Source organism: Squalius cephalus (assembly GCF_949319135.1).
Source record: "Squalius cephalus genome assembly, chromosome: 3".
Taxonomy (NCBI): Eukaryota; Metazoa; Chordata; class Actinopteri; order Cypriniformes; family Leuciscidae; genus Squalius; species Squalius cephalus.
Genome location: NC_137124.1, coordinates 23,480,704 through 23,498,926, shown reverse-complemented (window position 1 = coordinate 23,498,926; position 18,223 = coordinate 23,480,704). Strand labels below are relative to the sequence as shown.

At 38.2% G+C, this 18,223-nt stretch overlaps 3 protein-coding genes across 4 annotated transcripts; 1 reads left to right on the top strand and 2 right to left on the bottom strand.

Annotated features, from left to right (window-relative positions):
• Positions 1 to 2,124: 2,124 nt before the first annotated feature.
• tipin (timeless interacting protein) lies at positions 2,125 to 6,391 on the bottom strand. The gene is made up of 8 exons (XM_079867346.1): positions 6,265 to 6,391; positions 5,173 to 5,324; positions 4,588 to 4,681; positions 4,387 to 4,462; positions 4,134 to 4,256; positions 3,427 to 3,481; positions 3,155 to 3,334; positions 2,125 to 2,959 (listed from the first exon to the last, which is right to left on the bottom strand). Exons 2-8 carry the CDS (start codon positions 5,309 to 5,311, stop codon positions 2,739 to 2,741), a joined length of 888 nt encoding a protein of 295 aa, XP_079723472.1. The 5' UTR covers positions 5,312 to 5,324; positions 6,265 to 6,391; the 3' UTR covers positions 2,125 to 2,738.
• A 216-nt stretch (positions 6,392 to 6,607) lies between these two features.
• Positions 6,608 to 17,076, bottom strand: lctla (lactase-like a). Of its 2 annotated transcripts, XM_079866959.1 has the most exons (15): positions 17,002 to 17,076; positions 13,555 to 13,721; positions 11,814 to 11,974; positions 11,639 to 11,726; positions 11,434 to 11,543; positions 10,754 to 10,882; positions 10,382 to 10,477; positions 9,780 to 9,834; positions 9,532 to 9,693; positions 9,142 to 9,416; positions 8,907 to 9,033; positions 7,975 to 8,174; positions 7,776 to 7,839; positions 7,516 to 7,589; positions 7,170 to 7,411 (listed from the first exon to the last, which is right to left on the bottom strand). In XM_079866959.1, exons 2-14 carry the CDS (start codon positions 13,679 to 13,681, stop codon positions 7,516 to 7,518), a joined length of 1,668 nt encoding a protein of 555 aa, XP_079723085.1. In that variant the 5' UTR covers positions 13,682 to 13,721; positions 17,002 to 17,076; the 3' UTR covers positions 7,170 to 7,411. The 2 variants fall into 2 exon arrangements, with proteins under 2 accessions (XP_079723084.1, XP_079723085.1); XM_079866958.1 differs by lacking the exon at positions 7,516 to 7,589 and having other exon boundaries at positions 6,608 to 7,411.
• Positions 7,726 to 17,773, top strand: crybgx (crystallin beta gamma X). The gene is made up of 7 exons (XM_079866960.1): positions 7,726 to 7,801; positions 15,419 to 15,583; positions 16,005 to 16,053; positions 16,629 to 16,750; positions 16,959 to 17,094; positions 17,245 to 17,384; positions 17,498 to 17,773. The coding sequence occupies exons 2-7, from the start codon at positions 15,540 to 15,542 to the stop codon at positions 17,628 to 17,630; spliced, it is 624 nt and encodes a 207-aa protein (XP_079723086.1). The 5' UTR covers positions 7,726 to 7,801; positions 15,419 to 15,539; the 3' UTR covers positions 17,631 to 17,773.
• Positions 17,774 to 18,223: the final 450 nt, after the last annotated feature.

The window sequence follows — 18,223 nt, the reverse complement described above, 5'->3', positions numbered from 1 at the left end:
CACTGGCAGCAGAGGCAGAAGATGTGGCTCAAAATGGTAACATGAGAGAGATGTATACAAACATCAAAAAGGTATCAGGTAAATTCAGCCAAACAGAGAGGCCAGTTAGAGACAGAGAAGGAAAAGCTATTCCAGGGATAGAACAGCAAAAGCATAGATGGGCAGAGCATTTCGAGGACCTCTTGAACAGACCTTCTCCATTAAACCCAGTAAATATCCAGCCAGCCAGCTGTGACCTTCCTATCGTTTGTGGCGTTCCATCGAAGGAAGAAATGTATAAGGCCATCAAGCAATTGAGAAACGGGAAGTCAGCCGGGCCAGACACCATTCCTGCAGAAGTTTTAAAAGTGGACGAAGTGACCACTGTGGAAATGCTCTGTCCTCTATTCCAAAACATCTGGGAGGAGGAAGACATTCCAACAGAGTGGAAGGAGGGCTATCTCATCAAGCTCTCAAAGAAGGGTGATCTTAGTTCCTGCTCCAACTACAGGGGGATAACACTGCTGTCAACCCAGGGCAAGATATTCAATAGAGTCCTCCTAAACAGGATAAAAGATGCGGTCGACCCACATTTCAGAGACCAACAAGCTGGCTTCAGGAAGAAGAGATCCTGCACTGGCCAGATAACAACTCTGCGGATTATCCTGGAACAGTCTTTGGAGTGGAACTCACCTCTCTATGTCAATTTTATTGACTATGAGAAGGCATTTGACAGCGTGGATAGGCAGACCACCTGGAGTCTGTTGAGACACTATGGGGTACCAGCAAAGATCACTAACATCATCAGGAACTCATATGAGTGAATGACCTGCAGATTGGTACATGGCCAGCAGCTTACCGATGCCTTCCAAGTGCGAACAGGGGTGAGACAAGGATGCCTATTGTCACCCTTCCTTTTCCTGTTGGCAATAGATTGGGTAATGAAGACATCAACTGCCCAGAAGAGGAATGGCATCCAATGGACACCTTGGACACAATTGGATGACCTCGACTTTGCTGATGACCTGGCACTTCTTTCCCACACCCAGCAACAAATGCAGAAGACCAATATCATCGCAACTCATTATACACAAAGGGAAGAGCAAGATCCTCAAAGTCAACAACAACAACACGGCCCCCATCAGGCTAGAAGGAGAAGCACTAGAGGAAGTGGAAAGCTTCACCTATCTTGGCAGCGTAGTCGACAAGTTGGGAGGGACAGAGGCGGATGTGAAGGTGCGGATTGGAAAGGCAAGGGCAGCTTTCCACCAGCTGAAGAAAGTCTGGGGATCCTCTGAGCTGCCTAGGAACACCAAGATCAGGATCTTTAACTCCATGATAAAGCCTGTTCTACTGTACGGTGCAGAGACCTGGAGAACAACAGTCACTACCATGAAGAAAATCCAGTCCTTTATTAACACCTGTCTCAGACGAATCCTAAGGGTACGCTGGCCGAACACCATCAGTAACCTGGAGCTGTGGCAGCGAACAGGACAGCAGCCTATTGAGGAAGAGATCCTCCAAAGACGCTGGAGATGGGTTGGCCATACCCTTTGCAAGCCTGCATCAAGCACAGCAAGACACGCCCTCTTTTGGAACCCACAAGGGAAAAGGAAGAGAGGCAGGCCAAGGAACAGCTGGCGCCGCGACCTGGATGCAGATGTGAAGAGGTCTGGCCACACATGGGGACAGTTAGAGAAGTTGGCCCAGGACCGGGATGACTGGAGAGCCCTTGTTCGTGGCCTATGCCCAAAGTTGGGCGGTAGGAGTAAGTAAAGTAATGATTCACGGCCCATTTTTATTTTCTCCTTTGATGCTACAGAATCAAATTGCAAGATGCTTATCTCCAGTAAAGGCTTGAATACGCTACATGACTTTTGCCCAGATTTTGAGATGACACCTGAAGTCGAAAGTCAGAGCCCGTCTGCAGATTTTGGTCAGTCAAGAGTTGACAGAGCTCACAGAAAATCATGTAGTGTATGATGTGTGCAGACTTTTCGAAAACATTGTTTTCATTTGTCATGCCAACAAGATGCACATTTCTGCACGAGTTCACTGTGGTCATAACTTCAAAGTCTGGTAGTAGTGAATGATGCATTTTTTCTCTTTAACCATTTATAGTGATTTGTTTGGATTTTAAAAGTTGTGTAATGTTTTCCAGCCTTTAATCTCGCTTCAAAATATAGAACTGCATTAATTACATCATACATAAAGGGTGTGCTACATCAACATATTTATTAAGATAATCAAAACAATTGACACTGAAACACTGAAAATTTACCAGCATTACTGAAAATAACAGTTTTGTGATGACAAACTGACTTGATCCCCCGCCTCCCCCTCTTAAGTCCTGCATTATTGCATGCTCACATATTAGGACTTTTAAATAAACTTTGGCTAACAATAAATGAAATGGTGATAATTAAGATTATCTGCAAAAAAGGAATGTGATTCCCAAAGAACCTGAGGAAGAGATTATGGAAAAAGTTTTGAATACAGGCAAAATATTTCAAAATCCTCACAGAGGATAATACGACAAAATGCAAGCTGAACTAAATCAATGTGTGTGAAAGACCATTAGAGGTGATCAATCCCTGGGTTGACATTACAAAACATGCAAATGAGGTGCAGAAAATGTCTGGCATATGACTGGGAAGATTTAGGTTAAAATGTAAAAAAGCTCGACTGATTTAGCTGCTACTCCCCAAAACACCCTCAATTTATTTGTAGTCCTCTTTGTACAAACAGGGAGGATTGGTTCAATTGCTATCGTTGTCATCAACTATGCCATTTGGAACAGGGCTGGCACCCTCATTATCATTTAAAGGGGAATTCTGAAGTACAGCTGGCTTTTCTTTGAGTGGAGTTTGGTTTGAGATGCTCTGATCGAGAATGTCCTGATTCTCTTGAATGGGGTACTGTCCTGAAGAACTGGTGGACGGTTCATCTGCATCTCCCTGGACGGAATTCTGAGAGGATTCTGTGGAAACAATACAAAAAATTAAATGGTCAAAAAATGCGAAACAAAAATGAGACTGAAGCAGCTGAATCTTAAAATTAATAATTGTAATCACAGTGGACCCAGGTTTTTCCCAGGGCTAGAGGCAAATGAGAGAGCTTGCATTCTGATCATAACTCGACATCAAGCCATATCATATCAAATGGCTCCACACACCTAACTCTTTCTGCTTCGCAAGTCTCCTCTCCAGAGCGAGCCGTTTGTTGAGCTCTATGCGCCGCTGCTGTTCCTCGGTGAGAGAGGCTGGAGCAGGAGTAGAATGGATGAAAGGATCTTCAGGGAAAACTCCGTCTCCAGCTGGATCAGACTCTTCTGGGACTGGAACCTCTGCCTCCCCTGGAGAAGAGTAGGAAGTCAGTGAAACTTCAGTTTTACCTACTGCTTTCAATAGTAGCGCAAGACAGCCAAGATTTGAAAAGTATCATTACCAACGTAGTCCTCATGTGTTATAGGCATGTCCAATCGAATTCGTTTTAGACATGTCTAATGTAGAAACAAAGTATAGCATTAACAAAGGATGCAATCAACATCTATTAAGGATGTAAAATATCACATGTTAATGGTTTTTAAATGGTCAACTCTTCCTGGATTAATTATTGTCTGAGGAGGTGTTCACAACAGGATGTTCTTGCGCTAACTGAACAGAAATTGCTTGTAACTTGAATGTGTGCTAAATCACACATTCGATATTAAAAATGTGCCAGTCATGGTGTAACAGAAAAAAAACAAGACGTGGCTCAACAACCTAAGACACTTGTTTAGTGCATGTGTGCATAGAGTAACAGTTAAAAGTGCATAGATTGGTCGGATAGTATAGATTTGCACAATAGTGCTTCAGGCAGCCGAGTTTAAGTCCCGGCTCATGGTCTTTTCCCAATTCCACTTCCCTTTCTCCTATACTATCACTTCCTGTTACAGCTTTTACTGTCCTGTCATAAAGGCATAATGCCAACAATATAACTTTTAAATGGATAATAAACTTTTATCTGTGCTTTTAAACTTTTAAAAACACATAATAAAAAAAAGCACAGATGGAAAGAACACATCCTGTGTGAACAGTTCCTAGGTGATCTTGATTTTTCCTTCAGATAAAATTATTTTCTTTTCAATTGCATAGTAAAGCCAGAAGTCCTACCTGAACTTCTTTTTTGCCTCCCAGACTCTCTACTTTATCAATGAACTCTTCAAACTGCATTTTAGGATATAGGCGATGGGCCCAGTTCTCCATTTTCTGCATGAGGAGTTTCAGATTCTCTGCCTGAATCAGAAATGAATGAAGAGGGTGAGCAGTGATAACTGTATTCACACATCCTAGAACAACAGCATCTGTAATCATATAACAAAGAATCAGAAGAATTTATCAGTCTAAGTGAAAGATAAGCCATTACCTCGTGTCCTTTGCCTTTGAACTTTACATCATCATATAAAGTACGCAGAGCTGGAAGACCCTTTTCAGAAATCAACCTAAAAGAAAGAAGAGAAGGAAAGAGAAGAACCGTAAACAGTGGAGAAAGTCAGTCATACTCTGTCTGCTAAAATAAACACATAATTATCATTAATTACCAATTAACTGCCATCTGGTGCAGTACCTGTTAGCATCCAGTTTCGGCCGAGGCCTCTTCACCGTTCGTCTTTTTGCCACTGGCACTTCTGCTAGTTTTGACACTTCTCCTTCCTCCTCACCTGAACACACAACAAAATGGGTTTTATTTACAGATTAAACTCAAAACATTTTTACTATGTAGAGTATGAATATCGAGTGGGGGTTCAATATTCAGCTGGCTGGCAAGAGGTCCGACAGATCACGTGACAACTACTGAATGAATACAGATTAATTATAAAACTTTCAATTTCAAAACTTTCAAAATGTTCTATTTTCTGTATATTGTTTAAAAATATATACTTTGAATAAATGAATAACCATATTTAACCAACCAGTCAGGATCACAGATATTTGACTGCTTTAATTGTGCTAAAACATTTTAAAACCTCTAAAAGCCAGGTCAGGGAGAGGTCAGATGACCTGCCAGTAGCTGGTGCTGACAGGTAGTTAGGGATTGAACAACTACTGTCAGGAATTATGTAGCATGGGAAGGCAGGAAGTCACATCACCAAAGTAGCAAGTGGAAAAGAAATTTTAATTTTAAAATGGAATGAGAAACAGTCTAACAGACCCTCTCCATTGCCAAAAGCATCCTCCCCAAGGTCCCGCCGACCAGGCGATGACGGAGGAGGAAAAGGAGGGAAAGTCTCGTCCTCTATGTGCTCATAATCTGGTATGTCAAACGGGCCATTTTCTAATGGATCAATCATGGTGCACAAGATCCTGTAGAGAGATAGGAGAATGATCAATTCTAGAACATAAATACAACTTCATTTCACTTTCAGTAGTGTTCACATAAATTATGTTCAGATACATCCGCTGTTTTTTTATTTATCTTTTTTGTGTTTCTGAACAATAAACAAACAGTAAGTATCATTGTCTAAAGTCTGGGTTTTCTGGGGGTAATATGGTCAGATACTAATTTTATATCAAATTTCATATTACATTCCAATTAAAATGCTATTCATTTATAAATTAAAAAATGTAAATGTATTGCTAAAATGTCAAACTAATTCTAAATGTGGTCAGTCTATTATTTAGCTTTGTTAATATTTTAATCAAGTTAGAAACAACCTCTCAAGTCGCCACAATATTGTATCATTAAGCCATGCTAGAATGTTGCAGCGAGTTGTTTACAAACAGAAAGTCAATCATAAACTTCCTCAGTAGTTAAAATCATGTAGCTGTACTGTCTATATCTGACTGAAACTTAGAAATGTTGAACAATGATTGGAGTGATGAAAAGACCCTTATTTTTGCAGTATGTTTGAGAAGACTTTCGATAGCAACAAAAACTTTTTTTTTTTTCTTTTTTTTTTGTCAATAGCTCATACATTATGAAACATCCTGGGTTTAAAGTTATAGACTGTAAAAAGGTTTAAACGTCTGCAAGGAGCATACAATACAAAACAATATCACACGATTCTGTTATTGGGAGTTGTTCTCATGACACAATTATATTTTAGCTGTAGAATTGAACAAATGTAAAAGTTGTAGAAGAGAATTGTTTTGATACTGTCCCAGCAATTTGGCGCCAGACACCATCAAGATTCAACAACACGCACGACGCCCTTAGTTTCGCCCATGCCTGGATATCAAGCCTAACCGATATCACTGTAATTTCAGTGAAGAGCTGAATGTCAGTGCGGTCCATCGAACTTACTGAATATGTGCTGTCAAAGGAGGAAACTTCAACACCGACCGCAGCACGAGGATATCGACACAGTCAGTGCACTGTCTGAGTGCTGAACCAAAGTTTCTGCCGGCGCCTTCCCTCAGCCAATCAAATTTCTGACACGGCGACCGTCAATGGTTTTGTTACGTCGTTTCTCGTGTAACTGATGAGAACTGCGACGTCTATCGGCTCGGAGCGCTGACCAGTCTGACGTTCACAACAAATCCTCTCATTATACGCGACTTTGGGCTTGTTTTTGTTTAAAGAATTCGTTTAGTAGTTGTTTTTGCGAGAGATTACCGATGTAGACACAGACACATCATAATATTAAAAAAGATATAGCTATAATGCAGGGTTTCAAACTTTATTGAAAGCACAAATCTTATAGGCTACATGTGGATCTCACACTGCAATGTTTACATTTACATTTACATTTACATTTATTCATTTAGCTGACGCTTTTATCCAAAGCGACTTACAATTGCTATATATGTCAGAGGTCGCACGCCTCTGGAGCAACTAGGGGTTAAGTGTCTTGCTCAGGGACACATTGGTGTCTCACAGTGGATTCGAACCCGGGTCTCTCACACCAAAGGCATGTGTCTTATCCACTGCGCCACACCACCCAATGTTTGCTTCAATAGGTGGTTGAATCACTGAATTTTAGTATTTTAAAGTTTTACAGACACATTTTATTATAGTGCTAATCGTATGATTGTTTTTCACACACAAAAGAGATACAAAATTGCTTTCAAAAAGTTTCAGAAACTCTTTATCACCTCATACTCTCAACACTCAAACCTCAACTTATCCTCTGGGTAATTTGTTGAGAGATGTTCGGATGGTCCAACAATTCATGAACACAGAAGTACATTTGTGTACCATTTTATTTCAAGGTACATGTAAACGAGTCTCTGCATTTCATAATTATTCATAATAATCAATAAAAAAAGAGAAATGCTGCAGGGACACATGCAATGTTAAAAAAATATAGTCGTGTAAATGTGAAGCAGTCAGTTTAATATCCGTGTTCTCAGCAGAAACATGAGAAAAACTGCACTGAGGAGAATGCAGAGAGTGCACACAGTGGGGACGACAATCTCCGTGACCATCTCCATGTGTCTGATCAGTGGATCTGGAAGAAAAAACACACAGGTAAGTCATAAATAGCACTAGCACTGCCCAGAGAACACGTGAAAAATGCCAACCTCCAAAAATAGCAATATTTCAGCCCTGTACCTAAACTTCATCATGCACAGGCCAAACCTTTGGCATATCTGCATGTTCCTTATTTTCCTTGGATTTTCTTCTAGCTGGAAGGGCAAACAAAAGAAAATTCCTGTTAGAAAATTACGCTATACTTTTCTTTCTCTGTATAATGTGCTTGGTTACAAATAGAAAATGTAATTTGAGACAGAATTTTCTTTTATTTGCCCCAGCTAGATCACTGCCGGTTGTGCTGCCCAGTGGGGAGTGAAGTCAGCAACAGTTACACTAACCTGCCGCAAGGAGCTGGTTACTTGAGGTGCATGTTTCCAGTGCCTTTCTTTTCCAGCTTTCAATCTGTGGTAAACATGATCCAACTTAAATAAGATGTAATAAGTTCATCACACAGATTGCACAAAAAAAGCTCTCATTGACTCAAAAGACAAACTAACATTAAATTAGCATTATATTAAATTTCTGATGACGTCATACCTCTCTCTGATTGGGGAAACCATTCGAGCTGATGATGCGCTTGTAGTACTGAACTGATGCTTTTGGGTAGCGTGGTTTATTTTTGCTCCCAAAATCCACATAGTACAGGCCAAATCTTTCAGAGTAGCCCTCATCCCACTCAAACTTGTCAAGCAGTGACCAAGCTGTGTAGCCTTTCACATTAACTCCATCTTTAACCGCTGAATAAAATAGAAGTAAAAAACAAAAAGGTTCCTTTCACTGGTTGAATGGGTTTTATTTATCAGTGTATGAAGAGATTTGAAGATCTGTAGAAACGTTTGAAAGCATTTTGAATTTTTAGAGACCTAAAGCAGTGACATGGTCAATCAGTAATCAAGTTTCTGTAAATTTAGATTTGCATGTTCTGAATGGGTCATTTTATTAAATCTAGTCTAAGACAATGGTTCTCACCCTTTTTGACTTAAAGGTCCCAAATTTTACAATATTCATAAGCCCCATTAATGGTTAAGAGATTTTCTCTGGTATTTCTTCTTTAATTATGACAATGCTGCTTGTTTTAAAACTGATATATTAAATGAATTTAACATAATTAATTTAGTAATTCTATAGGATTCAACTAATTTGGTAACTAATTTTTAAATATAGTTACAAATAGGAAAAAAGAAATATGATTTCAGTTTACATTTGTTTTTGTATTTTAGTTTGAATTATTTGTTAATATAATTACATATATATAAAGTATAAGTATATATATATATATATAGGCTAGTTATATTTATGGGATTATTTTGGCTTTATCTTGATAGAACAGTAGAGAACAATGTCAGGGGAAAGAATAATTAAATCATTTTTAATACAAAGTCATACTGTGGCCCTGGCCCCTTTGTTGAGCTCCACTGGTCTAAGAGTATTTAACTATAGAAGGCATAGATTCCTCTATTGATTCTGACCTTTAAGCATTTCATTTATGTAATCCGTGAAGTACTGCATTCTCCAGTCATCACACAGTTCTGTGCACATCATCTTCTCTGATACTCCATTTCCTGTCACGTAAATCATGGGGTCTCCATACTGTGTCTAAGAATACAAAAAGATATATGAGCCACCAATGTGCTAGTCAGACTACTGGCTACCGTCTGGAAGTAGTTGTTGCAAAGATGTTTACAGAGATGTGTGTAAATGTACCTTTACAAAGCTGAGCAGACGGCGGAAGCCCCATGGCACAGCATAGAGCCACTCTGATCCAGGGTCAGGCCACTGTGGGTCCACCAGCTCAGCCAGGTCACGGTCAGTGAAGTAACTGTTTCCACGGTTGGAGGGAAAGTTCTTTTGTGTGATGTAGCGTGTGGTGAAGTGGCTGATGCCCAGGAAGTCACAAGTGCCTCTGATGTAACTTTTCTCGTGAGGGCTGAAAGTAGGCAGGCGAGAGCTACTCAGGCCCTGCTGGGCACTCTTCCTAACTGCAGAAATAAAACAGAAAATGCTGATGAAATACGTATATGTAAATTATCACCAGCCCCTACTAAAAAAGCAGATACATTTTTGTTTTTCTATTTATTTGCGGGTTTGCCTTACCTATATAGTCTTTCATAATTTGAGGATAGTCTCCATTAAAGAGTGGCGTGGCAAACCATCCCAAGTAGAACTGAACATATCTTTCAGCGGCTTCTATATCTCGCTGATTGGTGACATCCACTGGTTCTCCCCAGTCTGCTGACAGGGAGATGCCCACCATACCTGAAATGGCAGAAACACTTATACTAGTTTGGACCTTTGTGCCTTGACAGGTTATAAGTTGAATTCAGTATCTGAAATTTGTCTACCTTTCTGCTTGTTTCGCCATTGGGCGTCGTATGTGTGCCAGACCTTAGCATGAGCCTGTCAGTGCAGCAAATGGTAAAAGTGAGCTTTAGTTCACTACATTTGAATTTGTTTCAAAAGAATAGAGGTCTTTTTGGAATAGCTTGCTATCCCTAAACGCATGCTTATATGATAATTTGTGTTTTATCATTTAAATTTAGCATTTTTGTCTCTGCTGTCCATACGCAATTTCTGGTTTAAGAGTATCCACCTTATTTTGCAGTTAAGTAAGCTATTTTCTGTAAATGCGTAAGACTTCAGATTCAATAGCCACTATAGGTAGATAACTAGAAGAATAACAAAGCGCAGTAAACGGTAAAACTTTGTGTTTATGATTATGATAATCAAATTGCAATATCAAGCAGCATAATAGCTGCTTTTGTACAGCTAAAATTACTGGAACCGATACCGATACCGGAAGTTACAAATAGCCGCACCCACTTTTATGTTGAAATAAGGTGGATACTACAGCAAAGTGGATTGCATTGACAACTTGGCGTCTGAATTATGTTGCTCACTTGTTAGGGTTATTATACTACAGTGGACTGCGGTGGATTTTGATCACCTTAATGATGTTGTGGGCAGCATTATAGGCACCAGTACCCCTCATCTTCAGACCAGGAGCATGTTCTCCAGTCTCATACCCCTCTACTGCAACAGACTAGAAACATGGGAGGAATCTTTACTGTCAGTGTAAGAATGGAATTTGACCCAGATAATAAACTCTTTTTTCTCATATAAGTCAAAGTATCCCTGACAGGAATTGTTGCTAGCTTTTATTTTATTTAAAAAACAACAACTTGATATTACTTACTAATATTGTGGAATTTTAGAGAAAGGCCAAGTTACTTGAAATTTGCATGAAAAATGAATTATGATGATTACATTTTTAATGAGTTGGAATTATAATTGTGGACACTATTTTTACAGTTCTTACCCAAGGATTGTTGAAGGTGATCCAGTATTTGACTCGATTGCCAAATCTCTCAAAGCACAGGTTGGCAAAATCGTTGAAGAAGTTGATCATACTTGCATTTTGCCAACCTCCATATTTCTCCTCCAGAACCTGTAAAGGCACAGGTATTTTGAAAATTAAATCCAATTGAAGTATACTCTGATATATACTCTTTAGATGTGTACTCTGATATACTAATTGTAAATATTTTTTAGAAAGAGAATTCAGAGTCATTCCCTGTGTCCGAATATTACATGTATTATGAGCTGTAGGTGGATAACGAGTAGAGCAGTATTTGGGAGACGAGTAGTATAAATGAATTCACAGGATTCATAAAACACTACAGCAAAGAATACCCAGATGACTTGCTACTTCCAGCGAGATTCTAAAGTGTACATCCAATGGACACTTTACTATCCCATGAGGCCACGGGAGAGGATTTGTGAATGGCAGAGAAGTGACGCAACTGACGCTCGTAGGTCACGTGACAGTGACAACATGGCAGATGTAGGACATCCAAAGTTTCATTCATATTACCCATATTCATACTATATAGAATATACTTTTTAATGGTTGTAAAGTACGTTTCAAACTAAATGTAGTACCTACTAGACAATTTGTGATTTCAGCTATTGTCTTCCTCAGTGAGGATTTTGTTTTACCTGAGGTAAGTCCCAGTGGTAGAGCGTCACAATCGGTGTGATTCTGTTCTCCAGAAGCATATTAATCATGTTATCATAGTGCTCTATCCCTTTCTCATTGATGTAGTCAGCTAAAAGACAATCAGAAAAAAGTTTGGTTATGACTCTTGTAAAATAGTACAAGAAAACTTTTTTCCCCCTTCATTTTAACATTAATTTTAATTACTCTTAATGCCACTGGGCAGAATCCTTGGCCAGGAGATGGAAAAGAGATAGTGGTTCAGCTTCATGTCTTTCATCAGTGAGATATCATCCTAAAACATACATTAAAAAACTCTTAGAACCAAAGTGTCTACATACTGTACGTCATTGTGCATTTCTGATAAAGTTAATCACAGCACCTTGATTTTATTATAGCCATCACAGGATGAGTCACCGGTGTCATTCCGGTGGGTTTTCCCTCTCTTGTGGGAGAACACATCCCAGATGCTCTTTCCTTTTCCATCTTTATCCCATGCTCCCTCTGTTTGGTATGCTGAACTGCCAGCACCCCAAGAGAATCCTGAAAATGTATGCATACACACGTTGCTATTTATATAAAAAAAAGGATATACTGTATATTAGGGCTGTTGATTTAATGCGTTCATTTAATTAATTAGTTATGGGGAAATAATTCATTAAAATTATTTAATGCACCTGCCCCAGACCTACATATGTCATTTTACATTTATTTCATAGTTGATTGATTGGTGATTGGACAACTCACTGTGTGATGGAGCCAATAGAATGCCCCTAAAATTTGAGATGCCCGTTTATAAGTTTTTGTCTCATATTTATATCATATGGTAGGCTATAGTAAGTAACACATGCAATATCACACAAGTGCTGTTTAAACAGTAAGTAGGAGGTTAATATTGTGTTATTTCAGACACGATATTGTCCGTTTTTGCTGAAATTTTTCCAATGAAAATATTACCTGTACAACCAGAACTGTGCTGTGCGTCTCCGAGCAACACAGCGGTGTTTTATTTCTAAAGCATCCACATTTTGAGCGAATCTCTCCAATAATAACCAACTGCAGAGGCCAGCAGTCTCACATGGCCCATTCATAAAGAGAGACATTTACTTCATCCCTGAATGAATCAGCTGTTTGAACGAATCGGATGAATGAATGACTCAATCACATCCTCATTTAGACATTTACCGCTACCTACTGACAGTTTTATTTTCTTATTTAGAGTGTCATTTTATTTTAAATATATATATATATATATATATATATATATATATATATATATATATATATATATATATATATATATATATATATATATATATATATATATATATACTGTATATATTCTGGGGATAGTTTACACAAAAATTCAAATTCTGTTTATTTCCATTTACTCACCCTCATGTAGTTTCAAATATGTATGATTTACTTTCTTTTGTGGAACATAAAAGAAGATATTTTGAAGAATGTTGGTAACCAAACTGTTTTGGTCTGTAAATATATCTAAATACCAATTCAGATGCAGCTTCTGAAAAAAAAAATCATGGCCGTTGTAGGCTAAAGTTTATGTGTATTAAATTTAAAAAAAAAAATTTAAAACTACTTTTTGCAATGTCTATTTGACGCTTTTCTCATTTAACACAATAATGACTTTTAATAATCTTTTGGGGGTAATTTCTCAGCCGAAATTGATGTGCGATTAAATTGTGATTAATTAATCTTATCAAAAATGTATTGAATATAAAACATTTTTATTTTTATGAATTTGTTTTTTAACTCTATTTTTTTATTATTTCAAGACATGATTATAGTTTATAATATTATTTACCTGCTTTAATCACTTTATTTTTACTGTGCTGCAAACAATGTAAAATACATTTTTTTTTCACACAGATGCATACTTAAATGTATTTTAATATTTGAGCTTAAAGAGAACACACATCTATGTTTATAATCTTATTTACCTGTTTTAATCACTTTATTTTTACTGTGCTGCAAATAATGTAAAATACTTTTTTTTTTTTCCCAACCAGTTGCATACTTAAATGTATTTTAATATTTGAGCTTACATACATCTATTTGCTGTTATTTGTAAGTTTTAATTGCTTTTATGAGTAACGCTTTACCTGAAGGAAATGTGCCATACTGAAATGATCCCTTTTCGTTCTTGGTCCAGTCAAAGTCTTCGCTGGAAAAAATGCAGGGTGCCAGTAGCAGAATGTGGCATATCCTCAGCACACTGTGTTGTGGCATCCTCTTATTCTCATAGGAGTTAGTTTTTTACTAGTAACACCTGCACAGATAAAACAGACCCCTTTTACTTACAGGCACATCTTCGAAAATGTTTTATTCTTGCAGTTGTTCTTAAATAGGTATACATGGAGAAACTTCACATCAGTTATCCTCATTTCAAAAATAAGAAAACATACTCAGAGTGGTCAGTTCTGGAGCTGAGGCATATCAATGATGCATCCCAAACTAAAAAGCTGTCACAATCCACGTGCAATCGCCCAAAATGTCAAAAAGAATTCCAAACCCAGATCAGATCAGATGAATTAACTATCATTTCAGCCAGCTATAAGACAAACTGATACAAAAGGCTATCAGAGACAAAAAATAAGTCAGTTTGTCAAGAGCTGCCAATATGAAAGACATCTCAAAAGTATTTATCCTGAAAAGAGGAGATGTGAGCTTCTATCTGAAGGAGAGAGGATGAGAAGATGATTAAAACGCTCCCTTCTCTTCACAGGAACCAGCAGCTTTGCCCTGTCTCTTGTCTCTCTCTCCCTCCTCTCACCCTCTCCCTCCATCTAGATTCACACTCAAGCACATATACACGTATACCTGCTCCAGGCCTCACATTTGTCCCGACTGGAATCCACTCCAAAGTGCCAGAAGGTTACCTAAGCTTCTGAACTTCATTCACCCTCACAAAGCTGCCCAGTGCCTGTGCGCCCGCACGCACAAAACAGTAGCGAAGCATCTAGTAGATCCAAGCTCCATTCAGGAGCCACACACAGGCCCAAATACCCACTGTTCAAATTCAATGGGCTGAGAGGGGAAAAGTGCTGCTCCTAACATGTTTTATAGAATTGAACATTTGACTCTGTAAGCAAGTTGATGTTGGTGTGGGTGATACATTTGCATTTTGGCCCCCAAACGAGAAATACAAGTTTATGCTATGAAAAAAGGTTGACTTTAATCAGCAGCATTTCTGAATCAAATTCTGAACTAATGAGACTATATATATATTAAAAAAAAAGAAAAAGCAATGTCTGAATCATTTTCTATTGAGTAAATGAGCACTACATATACTTTAGTAATAATGTTCTTTTATAACGCAAAATATAATATACAAATGATATAAAATAATATTTCAATGTATAAAATATTTTCCCTTACTTAAATACGAATCCAATTCTGACTGAACTAGGATAATCAGTATAGACCAATATTATATAAAATCATGGTTGGTTACCACTGAACAGATCTATACACATGTGTGGCTGTCATTGCTTTATTTATTAAAACAATTTTCTACACTGTAAAATATTTTTTACAACATCTGACAAAGATTATTGGAGTACATTTTACATGAAAATACGATTTCAGTCTTTCTACTTAAAAAATATCATTATTTTTGTAATTTCTGAGTGATTGTTTTCAGCATATAGCTGCACCAGTTTCAACACAAATAGTTACAACATGCAAAATGCATTGTAAATGAACTGTGAAAAGAATGCTGAATTGTTTTAGAAAGTGTTGGCACTGCACTCTTTAACTGTATGTGTATGTTTGTGTATGTGTGTTTAAGTGTGTATGAAGCAGAATGTGTTCAATGTATGTTGGTTTATCATGTGAACATGCGTGTTGTCTTGCATGGGCTACTGATTTGCATGTCTAAGCTTTTGTACTTTATGTGTGCATTTCAGTTTCTGTATGCACATATAGCTGAAGGCTTTGACAAAACATAGCAATCTGTGTGTTTAGCATATCAATACACAGACCGACTACAGAGAGAGCAACAGAAAGAGTATGAGCATTCTAGCACTCCCTGTTCCTATGTACCTGCTGTATTTAAGGACCATCTTAGTGGCCACCACGAGCTGACATGAACATCTTCACTAAGGTCCCCGGACTAGCCCAACAAACCAGGTATGTTTGCGGTGCATTTGGAAACAAGAGCAACACCAAATTTTGTGGACTGAGTTTCAACCAGACCTGCACCTCTCAAGAGGGCTGTATTAATCAATGCAGAAAAAGACATATAAAAGTCAGACCAACATCCATGACTCACTGCAGTTTTGTGGAAGAGAATACATATGTAGTTCAGATCACATCCATACGGTTAGGAAAGCCCTGAAACAACATACTGTTATGCTTTAATTGGCAAACTGATTTGTTTCACGCATACATTGTCATGGAACAAATCAAATGTAACTTTAATTTAAATGTTAACATTTCAAAAAGCTATGTTTTCTACTGGCTTCTTTCATGGCATATTTTTATTGATTGTTGTTGTATATGTGTTCTCTGTTGGAAAATATGCTAAGAGTACTGGACTTTTTCCCCCTAGCAAGCTGGGGTCTGTGCTCCAACGTGCCTTCTACGGGTCCAGTGGGAGGGTAAGAGTTTACTTTCCTGCATAGTGACTCAGCACTGAGTTTGGTGCTGATGAACAATATATCAGTCTTATTCTTTTTATCGCTTCTCATACAGCTTTAGTGGTGTTTTTAGGAAAAGTCATTTGGAAAATTAGCTGAAAAAGTTGCTAGTTTCATATATGTGACCCTGAACCACAAAACCAGTCACAAGGGTCATTTTTTTAAATTATTTATTCAGCTTTCAGATGATGTATGGTTTGTTAGGATAGGACAATATTTGGCTGAGATACAACTATTTGAAAATCTGGAATCTGAGGGTGCAAAAAATTTAATCATTGAGAAAATCGCCTTTAAAGTTGTCCATTTATGTTCGTGATTTTGCTGCATCCACTCACAAAAATATATTTTTTATATATTTACGGTAGTAAATTTACAATATATCTTCATGGAACATGATCTTTACTTAATATCCTAATGATTTTTGGCATAATAGAAAAATCGATAATTTTGACCCATGCAATGTATTGTTGGCTATTGCCACATACCCGTGCGACATGTGACTGGTTTTGTGGTTTAACATTAGTTGTGTTTTTCAGGTGACCCTTTTCGAGCAGAGGAACTTTGCAGGTCGGCGACTGGACCTGACCTCTGACTGTCAGAAATTGAGTGAAAAAAACTTTCCCGACAGATGCAACTCTGTCCAGGTGGAGAGTGGAGCGTGAGTACATGGCAGTTTTATATCACAAGACCTTGTTTGACCTTTTATAAATCTGACATTAATGATTACTTCACATTTTGATTCAGTCGATATTTTTGAAAAGATTTTAAGCTAAATTAAATCATTTTTCCCCATGTAATTACATTTTGCCAATTCAAGCCCACTCAGCTATTTTTGCATTTTAACTGTGACATGTGTTCATATGTAGATGGGTGGGATACGAACATGAGAACTTCCGAGGGCGTCAGTACCTGTGGGACATGTCTGACCGGGGGGAGTACAATTGCACTGATAAGTGGTGTGCTCTGGGTGACCACATCTCCTCGGTTCGTGCTGTGAAACAGGTGAGACACACATTTTATTCAATAGTACAAAAATAATTAAAAAAACAATATTCTCACAATATACCAAATTATCAATCTTTGTCATTTCCACTGAATGTAAAAAAAAAAAACAAAAAAAAAACTTTTGTTTGTGTGTATTTGGTGGGCTAGGACACAAACACTGCCCGTGCACAGCTGTTTGAGAGGGCAGGTTACTCAGGCAAGAAGACAGAGCTCCATGATGACATCCCCAACCTGATGAGCCGTTACAGCCTTAACAGGGTGTCCTCCATCAGAGTAATGGGCGGAACGTGAGTACAAGTTCACTGATGTTAAAGTACTTGGATATTTATTCTGTTCATCTATTCAGTATTGTGTGCATCTTTTTAAAAATATATTTCCAATCTCTCTTTCTTGACCACAGCTGGGTGGCGTACCAGGAGCCGAACTACAGAGGAGCCCATTACATCCTGGAAAAGAAGGACTACAATAACTTCTCTGACTGGGGTGCTCAAAACAGCACCGTTGGCTCAATTCGCCGCGTCCGCTTCAGCTAAACAAAATCCCCTGGAAAACACCCACACCCGTCAGCTCTTTATACAAAAATATGCCAGCTCTAAGTGAAACAAACCCTACAGAAGACCTATTTTAGTAATAAACTGATGAAAAAGACAAATATTATTGTTTGTGCTTCCATTATCTAACAGTAATTACATAATTCATCTGGTATGATAAAAAGTTCTTCAACAGCTCAAGAGCTTTTGGGGTGAAAGAATGAGTGTTGTGTCGCCCTCTGCTGGTGAAGCACATCATGCGCATTTGAGTTTCTGCAATATCAGCCTGTCTGTTATACTGTTACCTGGCATGTCAGAGCCACCACCATCTTCAGATAGCACAGATCCAGGATTGTTCCCAGGGTGCTACAGTACTCTTCCTACTGCCCTGACGGGACGCATCATTAGACGTGGGATGCTAATAGGAACAGTGAGCTCACGACTTTGCCCTCTCTTCTATGATCCGAATCCTTTAAAGAGCAGCTGTGAAGCTCATCTGTGTATATTTGAGCATACGTTAAGGAATTCACACGAGCTTTAGCTCTGTGTTGGACTGACAGACACATGCTGCCGTGCTCTCTTAAGGCCGGTGAGGT

What these genes read in the sequence shown, in the direction of transcription:
- lctla (XM_079866958.1), bottom strand. Translation starts at nt 13,681, where the DNA reads ATGCCACAACACAGTGTGCTGAGGATATGCCACATTCTGCTACTGGCA. An exon ending in TCACCTTCAACAATCCTTGG is followed by an intron (nt 10,478 to 10,753) that starts GTAAGAACTGTA and finishes CCATGTTTCTAG; the next exon opens with TCTGTTGCAGTAGAGGGGTA. An exon ending in TAACCAGCTCCTTGCGGCAG is followed by an intron (nt 7,412 to 7,775) that starts GTTAGTGTAACT and finishes TTTTTCTTCCAG; the next exon opens with ATCCACTGATCAGACACATG.
- tipin (XM_079867346.1), bottom strand. Translation starts at nt 5,311, where the DNA reads ATGATTGATCCATTAGAAAATGGCCCGTTTGACATACCAGATTATGAG. An exon ending in TGCTTTTGGCAATGGAGAGG is followed by an intron (nt 4,682 to 5,172) that starts GTCTGTTAGACT and finishes TTGTGTGTTCAG; the next exon opens with GTGAGGAGGAAGGAGAAGTG. An exon ending in TGCGAAGCAGAAAGAGTTAG is followed by an intron (nt 2,960 to 3,154) that starts GTGTGTGGAGCC and finishes TTGTTTCCACAG; the next exon opens with AATCCTCTCAGAATTCCGTC.
- crybgx (XM_079866960.1), top strand. Translation starts at nt 15,540, where the DNA reads ATGAACATCTTCACTAAGGTCCCCGGACTAGCCCAACAAACCAG. An exon ending in GGACTAGCCCAACAAACCAG is followed by an intron (nt 15,584 to 16,004) that starts GTATGTTTGCGG and finishes TTTTCCCCCTAG; the next exon opens with CAAGCTGGGGTCTGTGCTCC. An exon ending in TCTACGGGTCCAGTGGGAGG is followed by an intron (nt 16,054 to 16,628) that starts GTAAGAGTTTAC and finishes TGTGTTTTTCAG; the next exon opens with GTGACCCTTTTCGAGCAGAG.